The 24,828-nt window shown below is 41.9% G+C and overlaps 1 protein-coding gene across 1 annotated transcript in view; it reads right to left on the reverse strand.

Moving 5' to 3' along the window:
* CREBBP (CREB binding protein) overlaps positions 1 to 24,828 on the reverse strand; it is an 846,007-nt gene that overhangs the window by 46,317 nt on the left and 774,862 nt on the right. Inside the window, exon 28 of the mRNA XM_030211575.1 lies at positions 12,189 to 12,356. Within this exon, the coding sequence (XP_030067435.1) occupies positions 12,189 to 12,356 (168 nt within the window). The remainder of the gene's footprint in view (positions 1 to 12,188; positions 12,357 to 24,828) is intronic.

Consider the following 24,828-nt stretch of genomic DNA (forward strand, 5'->3'; position numbering starts at 1 on the left):
GGCGCCTAACACTTGGACGTCCTTCACCTATACTCAAAAAAAAAAGAAAGATGACCCTGACAAGCACTTGGACGTTTTCACCTGGACTTGTGTTTTTTAAAGGTTGTAGATAGCAATTTATTTAAGGTCGTAGACGGCTATTATACACGCAGCTCATCTGCGTGTATAAAGCCGTCTTTGGCATGCGCAGAGCAGCCATGCATAACGCTTGGCTGCTCTGCACTTGCTTCCCCTGTTTAGGAAGGAAATCGTGTGCAAACGAGTTAACAGCGAGCAGCTCATTTGCATGCGATTTCCTTGATACATGCCCGCTCCTTTCCAAATCACTAGGGGATCAATAAGGGAAGGGCTTTTTCCGTTCAGTTAGTGCATCAGTTAGTCCACTGCAGTGCCCCCTAGGGTGCCCGGTTGGTGTGCTGGCATGTCAGGGGGACCCAGTGCACTACGAATGCTGGCTCCTCCCATGACCAAATGAGTTGGATTTGGTCGTTTTTGAGATGGGCATCCTCAGTTTCCATTATCGCCGAAAACCGGGGACGACCATCTCTAGGGTCGACCTAAATGTTGAGAGGGCGTCCCCGACTATATTTTTGAAGCGAAAGATGGCTGCCCATCTTGTTTTGATAATACGGGTTTCCCCGCCCCTTCACGGGGACGTCCTGCGAGGATGCCTTCAGGAAAACTTGGGCGCCCGGTTCGATTATGCCCTTCTTTGTGAACACTCTGGGTGCTGCTACAATGCCAAACTGCAGTACTGGTAACGATGTTTCCCTACTTGAAATCTGAGATGCTTCCTGTGATGGGATGTATCGGTATGTGGGTATATGAATCCTTTTAAGTCCAGAGAGCATAACCAAATCTTGTTCATGATCATGTAGGATAGCCTGCTAAGGTAATCCATCCTGAACGTTTCCTTTGTCAGATATTTGTTCAGGACACTTAGGTCTAGGATGAAACAAAATCCCCTAATTTTCTTGGCAACCTGGAGATACTTGGAATAAAATCCATGCCCTCTTTCCCCTAGTGGAATGGGTTTGACCGCACTAGCGGCAGTAAGAGGGATGAGCGTTCCTTTGTTGAGAGCTTAATTTGGAGGGACCACTTTCAATTGTCGTGTATATCCTATCAAGACTATTTTGAGAACCCATCAGTCTAAGTTACAAGGGGTATCTTTCTTGGAAAAAAACATTCAGCCTTCCTCCTACCAAAAGGCTGTTCGGAACAGTTACTGCGATTGCAGTTATGGTCTCCTGGATCCAACCAAAAGCTCATTCCCTGTTAACACTGGGGAGCCTGCTGGGACTTTTCGAACCTCTGCTGTGTTAGGCAGGAGTGAGGTTCTCCATTGCTCTCCACCAATATATCTCCTGGATGTGGAGGCTGAGCTAGGAGTGGGCTGGGACAGTAACTTGATGGTATCGGAACATTTTTTGATGACCTCTACCTAGTCACCAAAAAAGATTATAATCCTGGCACAGATCATCTGCCTGCTTCTCTTGAATTTCAGGTTCGAAGACTGATGCATGCAGCCGTGTGCACAAACCAATACTCATGGCGGAAGCCGAACACAGTTCTGAAAGCATCAAAAGTTGCACAGATCATGTACTAGCCACACTCCTGCTCTTTGGATACTAGCTGATGGGAATTCCTCAGTCTTTCCCAAAGGGAGTGTGTCTATGAACTCCACCACACTATGCAGTGCAGATTGACCATCATAAAATGGTGAAGAATCTGGAGCATGTTCAATCTGGGAGCCTTTTGGAGTCTATACAAAAAGTCAACCCTCTGTTTAGTATAGAGCTGTTTGGTTTTGCAGATCAGCCAGCTTTGTATATATAACTTATTCCCTTATTTATGATCTAGTACGGCAATTAGCTAGTTTATGTCTTCTTGGTCTTCTCAGAGACCATAGACAGGCTTGCATAGCCCTAGTAATGGGCCATAAACTTTAACAAATGTTTGCTTGCTTCAAACAGTCTCTAAACATAACACAGGGACAGTGAAGGACAAGTATGAGTGATAAGTATTAGAGGGAGGGAGGTTACAAAGGGCAAATGATGGATAATTGGGAAAAAAAATCAAAGAAGCAGAATTATGTGAAGGTGACCTTAGAGGTCAGAGTTGAAGAATACCAGATAAGAGAGAAAATATAAGGAATTAAGCTTCAGTAATCTGATAAGTACATCTTGTGGCAGTCAGATTATTGTTAAGATTACAAGGAAATACACAGACCAGAGAGATTTTATTTTCCTTATACTGAAATTTATACTGGTAAGAATGTAATTTTCTGTAATACTGGGATAAAAGAATTTTTATTGTAACCATTTATTTACTCTAATAAATTTTAGCATTATTATAAAAGAGAAAAGATAAACTCTGGAGTGTTTTTTCCTTTGCCAGAAGGGCTTGAAGTCTCTTCTGAAGTTGTTCTGCTTCCTGTTAGAGGTAAGAGGGTGGCTATACAGTTTGGTGCCCAAGTGAGGAGCTATGGGTTAGGGGATATTGCCTTAGGCGGTAGACCTTTGATTCTGTGGTGGACATAGAATAGAACTTGCCGACCAGTCCTTAACTGGGTGGTGCCTGCAGCACTGAAAAAAGGTGTGCAGACGGTCCAGTGTGAGGAGAGAGTGGTGCCAGCCGATGATCCACGTCTAAGGTGATTGAGAGTGGCTTTGTAAGTATTTGTATTTGCCTCTGTTGCAAGGAGAAGACCACAGGGTGTGGTGTTGTGCAGTCCACCGGTATAAATGAGGTGAGAAAGTGTATGTGTGTATAAGTTTGAAAACGGCTGCTGTAAATATTGCTATGATTTTTATGGAGGTGAAGTTAATTTTTAATTCTCAACTAATGTAATTGAAAGTAGGAAATGGATAGTGTATTAAAATTTGTGTGCACTAGTAACATTTGAAATATTATGATTTGTGGAAGAGGGAACATAATAAGAAAGTCAGTGCCTGTAGTTTGTGTATGTACTGTTTTTCTCTTAATGGTTCAGGATATTCCATTGAACAATGTAAAATGCATTAAACTGCCAAAGTCTAACTCTTTCTTTTCCTGGTCCAAGGAGGGATCTTTCCCGTCCCATTGTTTGCTAGGCTTGCTGAGAGCCTTGGAGAATTTAGAGAGGGCTAAAAGCTAGGCACAGCATTCATTACTGTTTGAACTTTGGAATAAAGTGAGAGAGAGTCCTGGAGGGTTTACTGAATGGAGAGAGACCAGGATTCTTGGAGGTTTAATTTTGCAGTGTAAATACGGATATTTTTTCAATTGTAAGCAGTCTGTATCCATGTGTAACGTATTGTGATTGTTACAGTTTTTATAACTGAGAATCAGAGAGAGAGAACTTTTTGAGCAGAGACACATTCTCTCTTTTGTTCTCCTTTACAAGCATGGTCTTGGCACAAATAATTTATGTCTGTTTGTGAGCACTACACTTTTACCGTTAAAAGAGAATCCTGAACCTTACTGACAAGTTTTTTCTTTGAAATAGACATTAATTGTGTTCTGCAGTGAACTTTCTCTGGGACAGTGTCCTTGTCCCCATTCTGATTTTTTTCTCACTGTAGTCTCATCAGATTATTAGGTTGTCACTGTTATTGATGATTTAAATTGAATTTTATATTTCAATTGCACTAATATTTTTTCTTTTACAGCATGGGGCTTATCCTTTTGAAGGGGCACTTTTGTTGTCTATGTACATATTTTATAGCATGGGGCTTATCCTTTTGAAGGGGCACTTTTGTTGTCTATGTACATATTACTAATAAGATTTGTGCTATGGTTCTGTATATCTTTGGGTTTTATGTTTTTGGCAGAAGAAAAGAGTTTATATCTTAAAGACCTCCTGTGTTGGATTTGCCTTGTTTATATTTATTATGTATCTATTTTGTTATTAACTGTAAGGGTCATTTTAAAACCCATATTGCAGTGTTTTACAGAAATTATTTTGCTTAACGTGATATATGCTTAGGCATATATCATCTTTTGTTTTCCCTATATTTAATAATACTGTCTCTTTACCTCCTTTATCAATTGTTATCTAAGCCCAAATGGAGGTATCAAAATTGGAACTTGATTTTTGGAGATACATTAGGTGCTTTTTCCAATTCGAGTGCTTGCATGTATCAAGGCCTGATTCATGACAGCAGAGGAAGGATGTGATTTCTATTTAAGATACAATACAATCTCCAATTTCTAAATTTGCTTAGCAACAAATTGTAGAGGATTATATATTATTTCTTGCCTGATCTATGTGAATCTTGTAAAGGTCAGCCAAGGATGCACCTTTGTCTGTTTCATTAGGATTTGTACTTTTTACAGCTCAACTTTATTGGATTGGGTTCAAAGCTTCTTATGAACTCTTCTGATCCTATGTAGTAGGTTTTATAGAAGGATACCTTTTACATTAACTATGAGCTTTACTAAAAGGATCTTGCCTGTAGTTTCTGTTATGTCTACAATGTTTCACATTTTTACGCTCGTGTCTTTCTGATAGAATTTCAACCTTTGTGATGCAGTTTTATACCATATTATCAGCTGTAACTTGACAGTGCAGTTCCTCACAACAGGATTTCCCAAAGTCCTGATGAACTCTTGCAATATCAGCACTGGAAGGGAACGGATTCACATCTGCAAATCAGTAATTATAGTAGAGACTTTTGTTTTGCTAATGTGATTTGTGCAAGGAAATGTTTGTCTACTGAAGTACTTAATGTGCTTAGTTCATTACTCTCATGATAAAGATATATATCTGTGTTACTGTACCTCAGGTAACAGATTCCAGAAAAATCTCCCCCCCCCCCCCCCAGGAAAAGTGAATCTAGATGAATGTTTAGATTAAGAAGTTGTTAAGATTTTTTATGTTTCTTGAATGAAAATGTTTTGTGCTGTTCCAGAACAAAGGAGAAGTGCCGCCTTGTTTGCCTTAATTTGTTTAAATTGCTTTCTCTTTCACTACATAGGAGATACATTGTTAGATTTCCTATTTGGGACCATTATCTGAGTACAAACTTTCTCAATTTATTGTTCTATATCAGTGATGGGCAACCTTTTGAGCTTGGTGTGTCAAAATTCGCCAAAAAACCGAGCATAACTCGGGTGGTGTGTCACTTCGAGAAAAAAACCATAATTTCGCGATATTTATAGTTTAAATAACAAAAATGTATAATTGTAATATAAAACTGTATTTAATAAACCAAAAACTAATTATTTAACTTACCTACTTAGTGACTTCTTTGTTCATCTGTCAGTCGGTTTCTTTTGTTGGTCTTGATATTATTTAACTTGTGTGGGGTGCCATGAACTAAGATAAGTGAGGGGGAGGAGGAATTCTTTAACTAATCTGCCTATTAGTGACTTTTTGTTGCTGAATTTCATTGGCTAAATCTTCAATTGAAGGTTGGTATTTTGTACACTTCAAGCCCAAGCAAGCGCTACTAACTTCATCTGTCAATCTTTTTGTTGGTTTTGATATTATTTAACGCTGAGAATAAGGTTTCACAAAAGTACGTAGAGGGAAAAATTGTGAGTAAAGCCATTGCTATATTTTTCAGGGTGCTAAAAGTGTCTGGTAATCGGATCCAGGCACTCCAAATTTCCTGGTAACTCAGATATTCTCTTAATAATTGCATCTTTATTCTGCATATCGTGAAATAGAACTGGTGCACATCTTAGGAGAGTTTCTTTAATAAATTCTCCCTCACTGAGTGCTTTTCCATGCTGAGCTATGGAGTGAGCAATGCTCAAACTTGCAGATGTTAAATTTGTAGAACCTTTTACAAATTTAAGGATGGACTTAGATTGGCTCTTATAAAAGTGTAGCTGCCTGGAAATGTATTCCTTCCGTTCATCCTCACTTTTTTCAAGAGCTGGGAATGATTAGTTTCAAAATGTCTATTTATATTCCACGTTCTGCTTACTACCGTTTCAGTACATAGAACGCAAAATGATTTGCCATTTTTTTCTATAATGCCATACATCTCGGTCCATGTCTCTTGAAAGGGTCGGCTACTGCTACTACCACTTCCTTTACTTAACCTTGGTTTTTTATTTTTTGAGTTCTCCATCAGGGGGGCAGAGACAGAAGATAGAATTATAGATAGCCTGTTAGCCCTAACTAGCCTAACTGACCACCTTATGTAAATTAAGATGGCTGCCGCTATTTCTAATGGCGGGAAACGGCACCCATAGCACATGCCCTCGCCTCTCCCAGCCTCCCCCTCACCTATCTCAGTAATGGTGGTCAATTACAAATCCACGACACCCCAGAACAGTAGATTGGATGATGGTTGCTGGTAATGGTGATCACAGGGCCCTCAGAGATGCGTCCCCCACGGCATTCCGCTGCTCTCTGCTCCGCCGGCCGGAAGTGAGGAGCCGGGGCAGAGGGAGCAGCAGGGAGGGAGCCAATAGGAGCGCACACGGCACACCCCCAGCGGGTAAACATGCACCGGGTGATTTCGCCGGGGGGGGGGGGGGGGGGGGGGGGGGCCGCCCTGCACCGGGGGGGAGGGGGGGCGCATCGGCGATCCGCCCCGGGTGTCAGCAAGGAACTCCGCTGCTTCTCTGTATGCGGCCACATGCGGCCGCGTGTCACTGAAAATGGCTACGCGTGTCAGTACTGACACGCGTGTCATAGGTTCGCCATCAGGGTTCTATATTAACTAAATTTCAAAGCAGAGTTTGTTTGTTTTCATTACTATTTCAGCAATGAGAGGGATGCTTCTAAATACTATATATATATATATATATATATATATATATATATACACACACACATACACTTTAAACATTCCTAGCAAACACCTGGCATGTAAAACTTTTCTCCCACATTGTGTGTCCTTTCTGACCCTGGTTTTGTATAAATAAAGAACCAGTACACCTAATTGATTACTTGGTGCCCTAATCTTATTTGTTATGCAAGCTATTAGTTTTCTTTGGACAATTATAGAACTTTATTTTCACTCTTGAAAATTGGATGCTGATGTGATTTTTATTTTTCCCTAATTTGTGATTTTTATTTAATGACATGTGCCTGTCTAATGATTTTTAAGCAAAGGCTTAAACCTGGTTACCCAAAGAAGAGAAAACTACCATGATAAAGATTTAAATTTATGTTTTGAATTGTAGGGAGTCAAATCGTGAAGCAGTTGGACAAAATCTCCAAAATCATTCTTGGGTAATTGTATGTGAAAGGTTCCAGAGACATTCAAGTAAATGATTTCTGAGACTGTAAAAGTTATTATCTGCCCATGTACAAGATGTGTGCACTGTTTAACAGTACATACTGTGAATAGTAACATGGCAGGAGTACATGCTAGTATACTAAGCAGCATGTCTAGACGGTACACTAAGTTGGTCAGAAGGTCTGTGTAAGTGGATATATGTGGAAGTGTTTGAACAGGGATATGTATATGAATTATGATGTACTCTTTTGGGTAAGACCAGAATAGGAATTGATTTTATTCTGAATTAACTATAACTAGAATTGCATAAAGTATAAAATCTGAGAACAGCCAGCTTTGTATGTATAACTTATTCCTTTATTTATGATCTAGTAGGGCAATTAGCTAGCTTATGCCTTCTTGGTCTTCTCAGAGACCATAGAGAGGCTTGCTTAGCCCTAGTAATGGGCCACAAACTTTAATAAGTGTTTGTTTGCTTCAAATAGGCTCTAAACATAACACAGAGACGCTATCAGTGAAGGACAAGTATGAGTGATAAGCATTCGAGGGAGGGAGGTTACAAAGGGCAAATGATGGATAATTGGGAAAAATACCAAAGAAGCAGAATTATGTGAAGGTGACCTTAGAGGTCAGAGTTGAAGAATACCAGATAAGTAAGAGAGAAAATATAAAGCATTAAGAGATTGGACAAAATTAAGCTTCAGTAATCCGACAAGCACATCTTGTGGCAGTCACATTATTGTTAAGCTTCCAGGGAAATACACAGACCAGAGAGAGATATAAAAGAGAAAAACTAAACTCTGGAGTGTTTTTCCTTTGCCAGAAGGGCTTTCTTTCAGTCTCTTCTAAAGTTGTTTAGCTTCCCTTTAGAGGCGAGAGGGTGGCTATACACCTCTTACTGATCTGATGTACAGGTTGGGGGGAGGGCAGGTCTACCACTGCTTCATCTGTATATTCTTAAGGAGCACTGCCACAGATTCCTTTGTGGGGGAGGGGCCTTCGAACTGAAGGATGTCCAATAACTCGGCCCTGAACTCATCTTAGTGGAGGAATGGCCTAGTGGTTAGGATGGTGGACTTTGGTTCTGGGGAACTGAGGAACTGAGTTCGATTCCCACTTCAGGCACAGGCAGCTCCTTGTGACTCTGGGCAAGTCACAACCTTCCATTGCCCCATGTAAGCCGCATTTAGCCTGCCATGAGTGGGAAAGCGCGGGGTACAAATGTAACAAAAAATAAAAATATCTTCAATAGTCAACTCTGAGAGGTGGAGGAGTGGCCTAGTGGTTAGGGTGGTGGACTTTGGTCCTGAGGAACTGAGTTCGATTCCCGGCACAAAGCAGCTCCTTGTGACTCTGGGCAAGTCACTTAACCCTCCATTGCCTGCCGCATTGAACCTGCCATGAGTGGGAAAGCGCGGGGTACAAATGTAACTAAAATAAAAAAACTCACATGGAACAGACGGATTTAGCCATCTCCTTGACAAAATCAAAGAAAGCAAGCTGCTCTGGCGGCGGGGGTGAGTTTCTCCTTTCATGTGAAGGGAGGGGTCCTCAGGCACCCAGCAGCAGTCCAAATCAACTCATAAACATACTTCCCCGAAAGGGTCCAAGTCTGCACCTGTCAAACTACTGACAGTATGGTCAGGTCCAGGAACTGAACACCGAGGAAACAGTGACTCCAATGCTTTGAAAAAGCTTCCGCCCCCAAAGTAGTGGAAATTAGACATGGTCTCAGTGTGAACCTGCTCTGGTGCCAGAGGCAAAGGCATCAATGTATGCCTGAAAGGCAAAGCATGGGCACTGAGAATGGGTTGGATCTTCTGCAGAGCTGATGTTGATGCCCTCGATGTTGCAGCTTTTTGCCAGGTAAAGTGATGTTCCATCTCTTCCTGAATCTTGGCTCACAGCTGATCCTCAAAGGCTGCCATCAGTGAAGGCTGGGGGCTCAGCCAGCATGGTCATATCCCTGAAAGGTATTGGTGTTGAATCGGCGACCTGGTCTTGGTTCAACGGAGGCTGATGCCCCCTAACCAGTTCCTGGGAAGATAAGCTCTCCTCACATTGGGGGTGCTTTAAGGATATCAAAGACCTTGCTCTCAACACTAATGTCAATGTGACACTGGGGTATCTCAGGACTGATGGAGATGAATATGAATCTTTCCTTGTCCTTGGGTGGGGATCAGAGGACGTTCAATAGGTACTACTGATGATCAATGTCGAGGCAAGTGGCAACCTCCTCAATGCCGACGCATCCCAAGTATCCAATGGAGCTCAAGGGGCCATTGAGACCGATGCCTCCAATGCCAAAGTCAGTGGACCGGACTTCTCGGTGATAAAAATTCTTTTGCACTCTTATACCTCTTCTTGACATCTGTGTGCTTGTAAGAAGAGTGATTATGACTAGACTCCAGGTACCAATTATGAGTGCCAATAAGGGATGCAACCCGGTTGCAGTTATGAAAACCACTGGGAGCTTTTAAGGGACATGTCCAGAAAAACAGTCATGGCGAAATCAAATGGCTCGATGTTGAAAAAAAAAACCCTGAGCGGGAAACTTCCAGGCTTAAGGGGGCCTAATGAGCCACAGAAAATAAAACTAAGGGAGAGGGTTCTGGACCCACGCAATACTTACACAACAGAAGATAGTGAAAAACATCAAAGGATAGGCCACCACAGAAAAACAAGATGCAAGCTAAGGGAAGACACTAATACAAAGCCCCCATTGCTCTGTAGCAAAACAAAGACTGATTCTGGTCCCATGTGATGTTGAGGGGCAGGAAGACAAGCTTCCAAACACTTCTAGAAAAGAACACTGGGGAGCATCTTCACACTGGGGCTCCGTTGGTGACAACACCCATTAGTAAGAATATTCTCATCCTGTTTGTCCTTGGAGAAATAAAAATCACAATCTAAAATGTATTTATTGTGCTTTACATTTACTCTACTGTACAATGAATATAATTTAAAAAATTAAAACCAGCCTCTTCAGTTTCTCAAATTATTCTCAGTTACAAGAAGCAACTTGTAACATCTCTCTCCCCCAGAGGTTAAGAAACAAGCTTAAAAGGCTGTTACTGACTTCTGAAGTTGACAGCAGAATCTGAGACAGACATGCTGGATTACCGACAGAGATCTCAGTATCCACTGGTGCTATCATTCTAACATCCCAGTGTATAAGCGCTTATGAGGAACTCTATACTACGAGGGTACACTTGGGGGCGAAGGAAGAAGAAATTGTTTTATATTTAGTAAATTATTCTCTAAGAGATGTAGTCCACCTTGAAAACAAACATTACTTCTCCCTTGCAGTGATGCGCCCTATATTTAATAGAGTTTAGTGCATTTTGGGCCCCCTTTACAAAGGCATGCCAGCGTTTTTAGTGCGAGCTAAATGCTAGAAACGCCCATATATTCCTATAGGCATCGATAGCGTTTAGTGCTTGCTAATCATTAGTGTGCCTTTGTAAAATATACCCTTTGTGTTGTAGAATTTTTTTTTTTTTTTTTAAAAAGATGGTAGACACTCCTGCTTATAATCGAATGAGAAAAACGCCCAAGTTCCGACCTAAATCGGGAGATGGACGTTTATCTCACAAAACCGAATAAAGCGGTATAATCGAAAGCCGATTTTTGGACGTTTTCAACTGCAATCCGTCGCGGATGCGGACAAAGTTGATGGGGGCGTGTTAGAGGTGTGGCGAAGGCGGAACTGGGGCGTGGTTATCTGCCGAACAGAGATGGGCGCATTTCACCGATAATGGGAAAAAAGTATGCGTTTTTAGCTAGAATTTAGGACACTTTTCCTGGACCCTGTTTTTTCACGAATAAGGCCCCAAAAAGTGCCCTAAATGACCAGATGACCACTGGAGGGAATCGGGGATGACCTCCCCTGACTCACCCAGTGGTCACTAACCCCCTCCCACCACAAAAAATGAAGTTTCTCAACTTTTTATTTTCACCCTCAAATGTCATACCCAGCTCCCTGGCAGCAGTATGCAGGTCACTGGAGGAGTTGTTAGGGGGTGCAGTGGACTTCAGGCAGGTGGACCCAGGCCCATCCCCCCTACCTGTTACAATTGTGCTGCTTAATGCTTATTAGTCGTCCAACCCCCCCAAACCCACTGTACCCACATGTAGGTGCCCCCCTTCACCCCTTAGGGCTATAGTAATGGTGTAGACTTGTGGGCAGTGGGTTTTGAGGGGGATTTGGGGTGCTCAACACCCAAGGGAAGGGTGCTATGCACCTGGGAGCTCTTTTACCTTTTTGTTTGGTTTTGTAAAAGTGCCCCCTAGGGTGCCCGGTTGATGTCCTGGCATGTGAGGGGGACCAGTGCACTACGAATCCTGGCCCCTCCCACGAACAAATGCCTTGGATTTATTCGTTTTTGAACTGGGCGCTTTTATTTTCCATTATCGCTGAAAAACAAAAACACCCAGCTCACACATTGTTGAATAAAACATGGGCGTCTATTTTTTCCCAAAATACGGTTCGGTCCGCCCCTTCACGGACCCGTTCTTGGAGATAAACGCCCATGGAGATAGGCGTTTTCGTTCAATTATGCCCCTCACTGTCAACCAGCACCAGGAAATCAAAGGTTCAGTTAGCATATCTTCTTGCCTTCACTAGTGCTCAGTTTCTCATTACCATACAAGTGCCAAAGCTGTAGTTAGGGTGAGCTGACAGTTGGGATTACCAACATAGTTATCTCTGTAGGGTGCTTCAGCTGCTGTATATGAGCATTATAAGCATTACTTTTACCGGGTTAGTTCTTTCTTCCCTCTAGGACATAAATGCCTGAAACAAAGTGTAAAAGTATTTCTGTAAATGTTTTTGTATAGCATTTAGAAAGCTTAAAGTAAATGCCCAAAATCTCTTAAAACAAAATTGATCCCTTGAAACAATGCACTGACAAACTGCAATAAGACAACCTCATAACAGTGTTACCCCAAATTCCAATGTTTTGACTTGTGCTTTGGTCTCAAGGGCTGTATGAGATCTCCTACCTCAGTAGTCTCACAAGCTGCTGTACTTTCCTCTTTCTTCCTTTCCTCCTCTTCTTGCTCCAGCTCCTTTATGCTTTCTTCCAGCACATTAGGCCAGAAATCCCCTTCAAAGTAAGGTAGCTCCTTGGCACTTGTTAGTCTGTCCTCGGTTGCTTGTTTGAAGATATCCTATGGAGGGTAACACAAGAAAACGTGAGTAAAAAAAATACAGTCTGGCAGTAGGGTATACACAAAAAGTAGAACATATGAGTTTATCTTGTTGGGCAGACTGGATGGACCGTGCAGGTCTTTTTCTGCCGTCATCTACTATGTTACTATGTCTTATGGCTCAGCAGTACTGTGCACTGTCCATGGGAGAACTAGATTTGATGCCAGAGCCTGCCAACTGCTCCTTAGTTCATCTGGAGTTACTGAAGAGGCACCATTCACAACTACTAGGGATGGAGTAAGAGTTTTACTCATAGCATAATGGTGATCATCTAGGCTGATTCAAGGAGCACATGTACCAAGTTCTGCCAGGAACAGTGGCCCATAGCCTATGGTCACTGGCCACTGATGAAAGAGGTGGGTCAGAACAGTGTGAATTTGAAAATAACTGTATAAATAAAAATGTTAAAAAAACAAAACAAAACAAAAAAACAGTGTTCCTTCATCTTTCAAGGCAGCAAGTATTCACAAATGTCAGAAAATCTGCATATATACCCCCTAGCAGACAGGATAAACCTAGTGCCGTGCCAAAATGTTTTTGACTATAGTTTTGAGGAAAGGGGTAACCAACACATAAAGAAAGGAACAGAGCAGGAGAGTGAAAGAAAACAACAAAAACTCAGTCAGTGGCCTCAGTATAACATTTCCAGTCCTCCACATAAACATCATCTGTGTTTGGTGATATTTTCGCGGTGGGTTAGCAGTCCCAACCTAACACTTCCGGCCACTTACATAATAAAAATGGGCTCAGTAACCTAAAACACACCATCATCTTCCTTCCCCCACAAAAATGAACATCTCTCAAATCCACATTACCACCACCAGTTGTCCCCCCCCCCACCCAATCTACTCTTGTACTCTGCAACACAATGCTAAGCATCTTCCTTATCCCCATCCCCTTGCTTCAAAATCTTCTTGCTTCCTGCAACTGTACCTCCTCAATCCTCTTTCTTCCCCCTCCTAGCACGTGGTGACCAGCAGCTTCCTCTTCTTTATCCCCTGCGGCTCACTCTCTTCCCTCCCACACTAACAAATATCTTTCTATAGATCCTCCTCTTCCTGCACTGTAACCGTTCAGTTTCCCAGAATTAAATTTTTCTCCTTCCTGTTTAGCACCCCTTCCCTCTCTCCTGCCCACTGGCCCATCCTTCTTCCCCCACCGATGCCAATCATGGCAAGCACTTTCCCCATTTGCTGTACTCCTCTTCACATTGTGTATCATCACTTCCTCTCCCCTTTTACCTCTTAATCTAACCTCTAGCCCTTATCCCATCTTTCCCTTGTGCCCCTACTCTTACCCAGCCCCGGTGTCTCCAGCCCATCCCTCTATCTCTCCATCTCTATCACCTCCTTTCCCAGCTTTCTTGTGACCATACAAATAATCATTTCCTGCCTCTGCCCTGTCTCCTAGCCCAGAAGCTCCCAAACACATGGGAGATGACAGAAGAGACTTTTAGCAACATGGTGGAAGAGGACTTGCACAGTGGTAGGATGTGTGAGGCTTCAGCAGAGGAGAAAGAGGTGGGGGAAGAAGGACTTATAAGCAAGGCAGATTCAACTTTGCCTTCAGCAGCAGCAAGAGAGACGTCTGATCTTGCAGGAAGTCTGGACAGCTGCAATAAGTAAGCACAAAACAGCAGCAGCAAAGGCTCTCAAAAACAGGAGGTTGCTGTGGGCACACATGGAATTGTTCCTCTTCCTGCCTGCATTTTCTGTGTCCTGTATCAGACATGTCTCCTGTGCCTGTGTTACTCTAACTGCTCTCTCAGATTAGGGTTACCACATTTTGTCCCCCCAAAAGGAAGACATGGCCTGCCCCATTCACACCCCACCCCCTTTCACACCCTCACTCCGCCCCGTCACATTCCCCCCCCCCCCCCTCCGTCACACAGCCCATCACTCCCCTCCCCTTACTACTGCCCTGGTGGTCTAGTGACCTCTTCCGCGTTCGGGGCAGGAAAGAGCCCCCTCTTTCCTGCCCGGAGCGCTGCCCTGCATGCATCCTTCCTATTCGTGATCTCGGCGCAGATTCAAAATGGCCACCGAGAGTTGACGTCTCATGAGGTCACTCCCCTTAGTAAGTAAGGGGATGGGAGGCTAGCAATCTGCCCGTTTGTCCAGATTTCTGGACAAACAGGCCGGCGGGCGGGTCGTCACCAGCATGCCCGTTTGTCCAGAAATCCGGACAAATGGGCAGATTGGCAAAACCCGCCCGGTTGCCCGGACATGTCCTCAAAAAGAGGACATGTCCGGGTAAATCCGGACATATGGTAACCCTATCTCAGATTGGCTGCTCATTGCAGCTGACCAGAAGATGAAGGGCAACAGGGGCAGAGGGAAATGCCAGCATATATCTCATTCTCATGGCATGTACTACCATGGCTATGTGTACCATAGGTTGATAAACTCTATGTTAAATGGCAAGAGTAAAAGATGAGTGAAAAATTATTTATAGTTTCACATCTCACAGTACTGTAGCTCTAGTATAGGCCAGTTCTGAGTTGTAAGCTCAAATAGGTGATAAATACTAGATTAAAAACAATCCTGTAGAGGCATGAAATGAAGATTCTACAGCGATCAGAAACAACAAAGTTTTATTTGTTTAGTCTGAAGATAAACAAAGGTAGCCATGCAGTTAAGAGTAGAAAATCCTTATCATGTGGAGACCCTAAAAGCCTTCATGAAACCTTAATTCTCAAGAGTCACTGAAAAGTACTCACATAGTAACATAGTACATGATGGCAGATGAAGACCTGAACGGTCCCATTCAGTCTTTCCTACAATTTGGCACACCATAGCATAATCATATGTTATGTGAAATCAACATACAAAACAATGTGCCATTATTTCCAGCCCTGTATTATACCTAATTACAGGGTGAAAGGCTCAAAATCACATAGTTACAATACCTGAAAGCTAATGATTTTTGGATTATTTTCCAAAATTAAGTTATAAATGCCTATGCATGGACCATGGGAGTCTCTGTGCGACGGAACAGGCAAACAACAAAGGACCAAAACCTCACGAAGAAGATCAAGAACACCATACACAGTGAGGAGATGGAGTCACCTTATGGAACCAAAGAGTCTTTAATCTAACCAGCATAAACAGCAGAGAACCGATGACCCGACATGGCCATGTTTCGGCACAAAGGATGCCTGCGTCAGGCGTCTAATTACATAAACAGCTAGTGAGAAAGTACAGCATTCGCATGTAAAAGGTGTTCCAAATAGCTACCTTTGATAATGAGGTAGACAAGGAATTACTTGATTCAAAAGACTGCAGCAACAACATTCGGGCATTATGAGCCTTGAAATTTAATTTCACAGTCAAGCCCTACCTGGGCAAAAGAATATCTCTACCTGTTAAAACTACTACTGCAATCCCAGGTTTAAGGACAAATTTACAAAAGTCTGGGTGAACTTTCTAGGAGACTTAGCCTACTCCAAGTAGAAGTCATTTTGCAATCCCAGGTATAGAAGGCATGTTCAATATCGCAGACACATGGCCTGGGCAAAAAATGTTAAAAAGATGACCAACTGGTTAAGGTGTAAGCCCAACACCACTTAGAATGTGTGTGCAGAACTACCCTAATTTAAAACAAAATTCTGCATAGGGCAGATCAATCACTAAGGCCTGTTATTCATTGACTATGCATTCGAACTGACCACATCAAGAATAAGGGCTTCCAGGTCACAGAAGTCTGGTAATTAAAACAGCATTTATTAACTGTGTTAGTACCACATTGAGGCTCATTTTCAAAGCACTTAACCTCCCAAAGTTCCATAGAAACCTATGGAACTTAGCCTCCCAAAGTGCTTTGAAAATATGCCTCATTGTGGTCTCAAGGCACAGTGGAAGTCTTCAGTAGATGAAAGCCCTATCAAAAATGAACACAAGGCTGTAAAGAGATGTAGCTATCTTCTATAAAGTAATGGTAACTGCCAACAGCACTGAGGTAAATCCTGAACTCCACAATTGTGCATGACTAGGGTCAGAAACGTCCCCATTCATAGTTTCCCTGATGGAAAACTTCCACAGGAATGGAAACTAAATCTGTTTTGGCCAATAAGACCTATGAGAACCATAATTCCCCACTCTCTTCTATTCTAAGTTTCAGAAGAGCGTCTGCTACTAGAAAAACTGAAGGATATATATATAGCAGACCCTCCTCCTAATTTAGGAGAAAAGCATCTGAGGCACATTTGATGTGTGTGTGTCATAATAAACTGAGGAAACATTTGGCAAAATGAGTAAGAAGTGTAATTTTCTTATACACAAATAGGTCAGGTAGAATACTAACATAGTAATCATATGAACAAATATAATTCTACTGCACCATGCAAGAATAGGATCAGAGCCAGACACCCAATTTTGGGTGGGCTGAGCCCAAAGTGGGTGGGCACAACCATGCCCCCCCACCCATCTTTCTCCCTTCTCTGCTGCCTCTCAGTACCCTTTAAAGTCTTCATTTCTTTGCCATTAACAAGCATTAACTCATACCCGCTTTACACGCTGGCCCCAAGCAGCGGGTATGAGTCACTGCTGGCAAAGAAATGAAGGCATAAAAGGTACCTGGGGAGTGGGGTGAAGAGTTGAGACACCAGAATGCCTGTGGAGAAGGGAAGGGAGAGTCTTCAGCTGGCAGGGATTGGGGGAGCCCCGCCAACCACATCAGATATGTGCCACTGCTGGGTGGGTCTGTGACCACCTGGACTCATGCCACTGGTATAGATGAATCAGCACAGTCCTGCATCTCTCACAGCTGAGGGGATCCATTGCTGGCTGACATGATGTCTGTACAGGCTGTCCCTGTCATCTGCTTAGTCTGAGGTGAATCCCTGTGTGAATTCAACTTCTGCTTGTGTTTCTTGGTCATCAGGCCTCTCAGTTTCTTCACCTCTCCCTTTTGTATTAGATGCAACTGAGAGTTATCATTATGTATCATGCTGTTGGGGCCAAGGTCATCCCCTTGTAGAGCTGGGTATTTTTCACTGCATTTATCATATTTATGCTAACTAGGTTCTCACACAGCTAGACAGTAATTTTTCATTACTAAAACAATCATACACCTTTTCTCCCCATACATTTCCAACCCAAACGTTTTGGTTAGTGCAGTGGCTTGAGAACCTGGAGAACTGGGTTTGATTCCCACTGCAGCTCCTTGTGATTCTGGGTAAGTCACTTAACCTTCCATTGCCCCAGGCACAAAATAAGTACCTGTATATAATATATAAACCACTTTGTTTGTTCAACCCTGGTTGGAAGTCCATATTCTACTTCAGTGGAGTATATCTGGAATAACTTTCAACCCCCAGCAATTTTAGCTTCCACTTTTCTCATATTTGAGAAGTTAAATGCTGTGAATGGATTGTTAATTTTGTTAGTTTTGGACGTTTTATTTGGTATGACCAATGTTACAAGCGGTATATCAAATTCCATCCCCCTTCTCTATGAGAGACCAAGTGATGCAGTGACTGGATCAGCATGAGTTTCTGACCTGCTCTGCCCCCCTTCCCATCCGGAAGCACTGTGCATATACGGCCTCAAGAATCAGTCTGATAAAAATAAAATATTGAAGATTATTATATGGGTAGATCTGTAGTAAATGAGTCTTGGCTTTGGCCTCTAAGCTCAGTAAGAAGGAAAAAGACAAGAAGAATGCTGCTGAGGACAAGATGTTTAATTGCTGGGAGAAATTAAGGTTTCAATGTTTAAGCCAATCTATCGACGATGAGGGAGTGGTGAGTTCAGAGAATTTGAGAGAGCATAACCATATAAATGGGAATGCTTTCTAGAAATACCAAGAAGCTAAGCATTATTTAAAAATTACTTCACTCCCTCATTTGCTCATTTTTAGCATATTGCAATTCACTGTGTCATGAGTTTTACCACAATCGCAGACTACAGTTTATTCAAAACACTCCTGTTACACTGCTTTTCAGTGCTTGGAAAAGATAGAGTGATCTCACTTTTATATGAAAAGCTTTGGCTCTATTAAATTCCATTTAAAGTTCTTACTCTTGCCCACTGAGCCTTTCATACTTACCTTCCTCTGTTTCGTTATAATTCTCTTACACCTTATGTTCCCTCAACAGCATCACCCAATACAGCACCAAGCTGCATATATAAGAGAACCAATTCCACACACACCGATGGGAGAAAAAAAAAAGAACTCAGTAACTGTGCTGAAAGACAAACCACTTAGATGCATTGTTGACTTTGTAATTTATCAAATAAAGTTGACGATGATAATAGATTTTGAAGAGGGGAGAAAAACAGAAAGAGAGCCTAGACTGATAAAGTCTTTTTTTGTTTGAGTTCCCTGAAAAGTGTGTGTGTGTGTGGTGGGGGGGGGGGGGGGGGGGGGCTCTAACTTCTATGCAAAGAGAAAACAGTGGCAGACCGCATTTGAGCAGTTATATAAAGGGGTTTATAGTAAGTAAAGCAGAGCTGCTTACCTGTAAGCAGGGGTTCTCCACAGACAGCAGGGGAATGCAGACACACTTAAAGATGGTGTACAGGTCTATAAGATGATGAGTGGAATGGAACGGGTCGATGTGGAGCGTCTGTTTATGCTTTCCAAACATACTAGGCCAAGGGGACATGCGATGAAGCTGCAGTATTGTAAATTTAAAACGAATCGGAGGAAATTTTTCTTCACTCAATGCATAGTTAAACTCTGGAATTCACTGCCGGAAAAGGTGGTTAAGGCGGTTAACTTAGCAGACTTCAAAAAAGGGTTGGACAGCTTCCTGGAGGAAAAAGTCATAGAATGTTATTGAATGGACGAGGGAATACAATATTTCTAGGATGGGCGGGACAAATTGCTTGTTCTTTTGGCCGCTGTCGGTTCTTACCTTGGTAATTTTCTTTCCTTTAGTCACAGCAGATGAATCCATTACGAATGGGTTGTGTCCACCTACCAGCAGGGGGAGATACAGAACACTGAAAACCATAGTGCCTCCTGGACGGCTAGCTCCATCTGCCTCTCAGTATTTGAAGCTTCCAAAGCAGTGTTAAACAGCAAAGTAGCAGAACATGAACTTTCCTCACAGCGAACTGTATAATTATACTACAGCAAGATGCCCACCGGAAGGGTGGAAGGCCAGATTTTAGGACTCAGGCTGTAAAAATACCAGCCAGGTTTAAAAATCTATGACTGGCTGCGCAAGGACTTGCTTTTCCTGTAAGTTAATATGTGTCCCCGCTTGGGATCCATCCACTGGAATAATGATGGGTCAATTTACATACCTTTAACAGCTAAAATAACTGAAAAAGTACTGACTAGGCCAAATATCTGTAAAAAGCAGGTCTGAACCATGAGTTCTGACACAAACAGGTACAACTGTCACTTTAAATCAGATGAACAAAATGGAGTCTATTAGTTTGGTATAGAAGGCTACAGAGGTTATACAGGGTTCTTAAGATGGCGTGAAAAGTATTGCGACACAGACAGATGTGGAACTGTTATCTCAAAGCTTCTCAAAACATGCTGATAAGACTGTGTGGGAAAGTATCATCTCAGAAATTGAGAGCTAGGTATCTCACCATTGACTTCTATGGAGAGTTTGTGTATAAAAGAGGGGACAATTTGCCATAGCTTTGGACTCCTCCCCAACGCTTATCTCAGACGGCGAAGCTCTGTCCGGTTGTACCCAGAATCTGTCTGCTGAATGTACCTGATTAAAGTCTGTTGTGCAAATAAAATCCTTATTCCAAATGATGATTTGTGGGCTTAACTTAATGATGAAAGGCTGTAAGTATAAATGCTTCTGCTGTATCAGGCTATCACTCGCTGCATTATATAACTTGTAACCTAAATCCAGTTTGTCATAAGGCTGGTATCTATTCCTTGCCAGTGCTGAGAGGCGGACTAATGCGGGTCTCTTAGATCTAACGTCTCTCTCAGTGGCAACTCCTCTTAGAACTTCACAACCCCCTGATTGCCCCAGTTCTAGGGCTATTTAGAGATGGAGTCAGATTAAGGTCATTTAAGCCTTCTTGGGGGGGCTTGGGACCCCTTAATTCTCAACATTGGTGACCCAGCGTTCGATTTAAACACGCCATGAGAATTTTTGTCAAAGTGGGGATTGATTCTAGCTCTTGACTAAAATTCTGTCACTGTCTTTCAATATTCTGTTCTGTTCTTTCTCACCCCCTTTTCTTTCTTCTATCCTGTCCGTCTCTTTGATTTGCGTGATGTACGCAAGACTGTGCTTGTTGTGTGAATGGGGCATAACACCGAATCCAGGCGACTGCGATTTGGGGTTTGCTGTAAGTTTATTTCAATGTTCCAAATCTTTGGATTGGTCTTTATGCTAGCATTCTCGCTTAACAATCCTTAGAGATTGGGCATTTTCTGTTTCCCATTCCATCTTGTGTTCTGTCTTTATCCTTCCTTTTCAAATCCCTGTTCCCCTGTTCTTACTATGTATTCTGTTCTTTCTTCTTCTGTCGCCCCCCCCAATCCCTTTTCCTGTTCTCCTTCATCCTAACTTCTTCTGCCTACCTCTTCCTATTAATCCCCTGGGTCTAATCCTGCTCCGTTCTTCTCTGTATGCTCCCGGATCGGGGGAATTTCCTTTACTCTAGGAGAACAGCACGCTTTCAGATTGCTCTCCTCTAAAATCCTTCTGGTTTCTCTACTCCTAGTACTGACAGCCCCCACCTTTCCACATCTGCTATTGCCTTCACTCTGTGTGTGCAACTCTATTCCTCCTCATTCTTTCTGTTGGACTTTCTACGACTTTCTTTCTTTTTCAGCTGACAACAGTAATCACGGTGTTCAGCTTTGTAGCTGCTTACCGTCGTCCAACTGCTGCTTTTCCCTTATCTCTCTAAGTATAAATCAGTTCCTTCAGTCCTCTGAACTATGCTTTTTCTCTAATTACTCAGCCCACAGCCCCCCTTCCTGTCTACATTTCTCTCGGCTATTTTTCCTTACGCTGCATTATAACCTCTGATTTCCGTTTCTCCTTACAGATCTTATGCTCCGGTGCTCCGGTGCTATCTTTTCAGCTGTTATGAATGACTGCGTAGTATCTCTTATTCCGTCCTTTTTTTCCTTTTGCATCTTTTTGTATGTCTCTGCACTCCGTCTGAATTGGATTTTTTGTGTGAACTATACTGTTCCGTCTCTGCTTTTCTTAGTTCTTATCTCTGTATGCCGTTGTCTAAATCTGGCTTGGCTTTTTCACTTTGAACCGCATTTCCTGCCCGTTATTATTTACTGCGTAGTCCACCTAATTGCCCTTTTTCACTGCTGCTTAGTTCTGTGCTCTCACCCCACCCCCATAGTCATTTCTTTTTCCCTTAAGTCTAATCTGAATTCCTCCCTCCCTGCCCTCTTCTCTGATGCTCTACCGACTCCTATACCATATGTCTGTGGCCCGCACGATACCATTTGGGGTAACTTAACACCTTACATACACCTTTTTGGCTTCTCGTGCAAACTAGAAATCGTTTTTTTATTCCCTATAAAACTATTCTTTCTTCTTCTCAGTCCCATGTGGTGTGAGTTTTAATTTTCTTTCTGAAACTAGTAATTGTCATATTTCATATATATTCCCTCTTGGGCTTCGAATCTGCCTTTATAAATCCATTTAAATTTGCCCGAAGAGCTGAAGTTCTAAACCCTTTTTTCCCTCACATATTTCTGTAACTTTTGAAAGTTTTCCCTAACAAGCGCTGTAGTTCACTATCTCAAGGACATGAGAATCTGGGAAGCTTGCCCATTTTAGCTGCCTTATCAGTCAGTCCAGCACTGCTTTGGCAGAGGCTACAGTTCACTTTTAAAAGCTCAGAAAGTAATTTTTTTTTCCCCTTCTCCGTCCGTTTTTTCTGTTCTATGCTGAAGCGGTACAAGTTAACCAGTCATTTACACAGGGATATTGTGAACCTTTTGCTGTCTATCCTCCGTCAACTGTATTGCTCCTAAATTTATCGAACTATATCTGGTATATTTCCTTAGCAGGTATCATAATTGTTAAATGACTTATCTTTTCATGCCTCATGCTGCCAAGTCCGTTATACGGGCACCTCTGAGCATGTAACAATGTACGGATGTATTCTTTTTCTTTCACTTTTAAGACTATGACACTGCATCTTAGTCTTACTCTGCATTCTCCTTTTCTTTATGCTCATACTACTTTGACTTTTGTACGTTGCCCTCTCTTTCAGCTCACCTCCCTTAAACAATAGATACTCTAATGCTTTCTCACTCTGTCTCTGAGTCATGATTTTAAACCCGAGACAGGTTTCTTTATTTTTGTGCTGCTAGTGACAGCCTGATAGACTTCATTGTGCTACACCATGTGCTTACAAAGTGTTAAAAAGGTATCTTTCCTTCAAACATACATAACTTACCCCTTTGAAAACCGGCTTTCTCCTTCTTTGTCCTAGTGTAGCTTTCTGTAATTATGTTGCAATACTTCTTTAATCTGTTTTTCGTATTATGCTGATAGTTCATTTACGTGGCCCCCCATGATTTATGCTTCAGGATCCTGGTTTTCGCACTTTAAATGGTATTACTCAATTCCTACAGATGTTACTTTCTTTTGCCCTGTACAGATATATGTCTTAATGTTCCACTATAATGTCACATTTACCTTACTATGATTAATACGCATGTATTTCTTGCTGAATGCTTAACTGGTAGTGTTTTAGGAAGACTGTTGCATATTGTGGTTATATTGTTGAGAAGCAACTGTTTTTGTTACATTTCAATGCTATCATATTGTGCTTTTGTTCTATAGGAAAAACGGTGTATAGTGTTGTTTCCAAAGTATTCTAGATACAGACTCTTTCCTGTATAAATATTTTGGCTCGGATCATCTTAAGTTTTACTTCCGTGATGGCAGTGCTGGTTCACTGCTCGCCTATAATCTTTACACGGTTATAGCACTAATCTTGTCAGCCATGAGAGAACATTTTAGGCTGTTTTGTTTGATGATTTACAATGTCTGGGTTTTTGCTTTGCTCGTCTCGGATGATTGATTTTATACTGCCTGCCTTAGCTCCCTTCCTGTCAGCTGTCATGCTTGAGTGCTCTTCAGGGTTCCTGTCACAGTTTGCTGTGTGGCAACCTTAGTATACACTGTAAACTAAGGTGCCTTACCCGAAGAGCTTACATGTTTTTCTCCCTTTAAAACAAAATTTTTTCTTGCTACCTTTCTAGCTATGAACCACACTTCCTGCATTCTATTTAGAACTGCACAGCTACCTTTGTTTCCTCCTGTTATTACAGTTTCATTCTGTGCACACCCCTGATAAGATTGCTGTTCGGAGTGTGTCCCTTTTTCCTCGTACCCGCTTGTATGTCTCCTTATTCTATTTGTTTATTTATAACTTTCTTTCACCGTTAGCTGGATGCACCGATTACGGCGTTCAGCTCTCTAGCCACTTTTGTTTTACTTCTCTCTAATAAAGGAAAGGTCTGTTTCCTCTCTACGGCTGTTTTCAAGTTCTCAGCTTTTTATGACTGAGACCTCTCGCCCTATACTTGCAGTCTCATTTCTCTGTATTTTTGCTTTCCCCATTTACAAGTGCATAGCTGTCTATTTTCCTCTTTTTCTGTGGCTGTTTTATAAATAACTTCCCCTCCATTCTCTGCCCTCTCTGTCTCTCGTATCTGTTAATCTCTAGCTTTGGAATGTATTATCCTGTTTCTAATAATCTCCGGTAATAACCTTTCGCCCTGTACTGCAACGGCACCCTTCTTTTCTCCTGACTATGCTTCCTGCTCTTACGTATAGCCTGTCTGTCTGTAAGGTTACGTTCTCTTCTCTGCCACTTATTTAAATATATTCCTTTTTAATTTTGATAGTCTCTTGGCTACTATTTTCAGTTGTTTTATTAAATTTGTACTTGTCCTAGCAGTTGTTATCACACCCTTTTAATTTATAATGTTATACTTTTAATTAATGCTTAAGGTTTGTTATTTATTCTCCTATTTGAAATTTGCTTAGACGCTATATGGATTATATCTTGCTCCCGTTATAAGCTAGGCGCTGTGCTGTCCCCGCCCATCAGTTTCTATTGCTTGCATTATTATTGCACTGGCTTATTTTAAACACTTGCAGTAATGACTTATGTTCTAAATGTTTCCGGATGTATATTTCCACATCCTGAGAATGACAATCGCTTTTAAATAATATGATAGTAGGAGTATTATATACTATATAGCAGCATTTCTTTGTTTTTACCTTAATAGATATGCATATAAAATATGTTTTCCCTTTTCTGTTGAGAAGATGATGGCTGCGTGCCATGAGAATACAGCGTTGTTTCACTTCAGTTATTTCCTGTTGGTCCTTTATAACCCAACCTTCTCTTTCCTTCTAATGCTGCAGCTGTTCTGTTTGTCATCATTTAGACATATCATTTCAGTCACTGATTAGTATGTATGTTTCATGCTGTATCATTGGAAGTT

The sequence above is a fragment of the Microcaecilia unicolor genome, chromosome 8 (genome assembly GCF_901765095.1).
Source record: "Microcaecilia unicolor chromosome 8, aMicUni1.1, whole genome shotgun sequence".
Taxonomy (NCBI): Eukaryota; Metazoa; Chordata; class Amphibia; order Gymnophiona; family Siphonopidae; genus Microcaecilia; species Microcaecilia unicolor.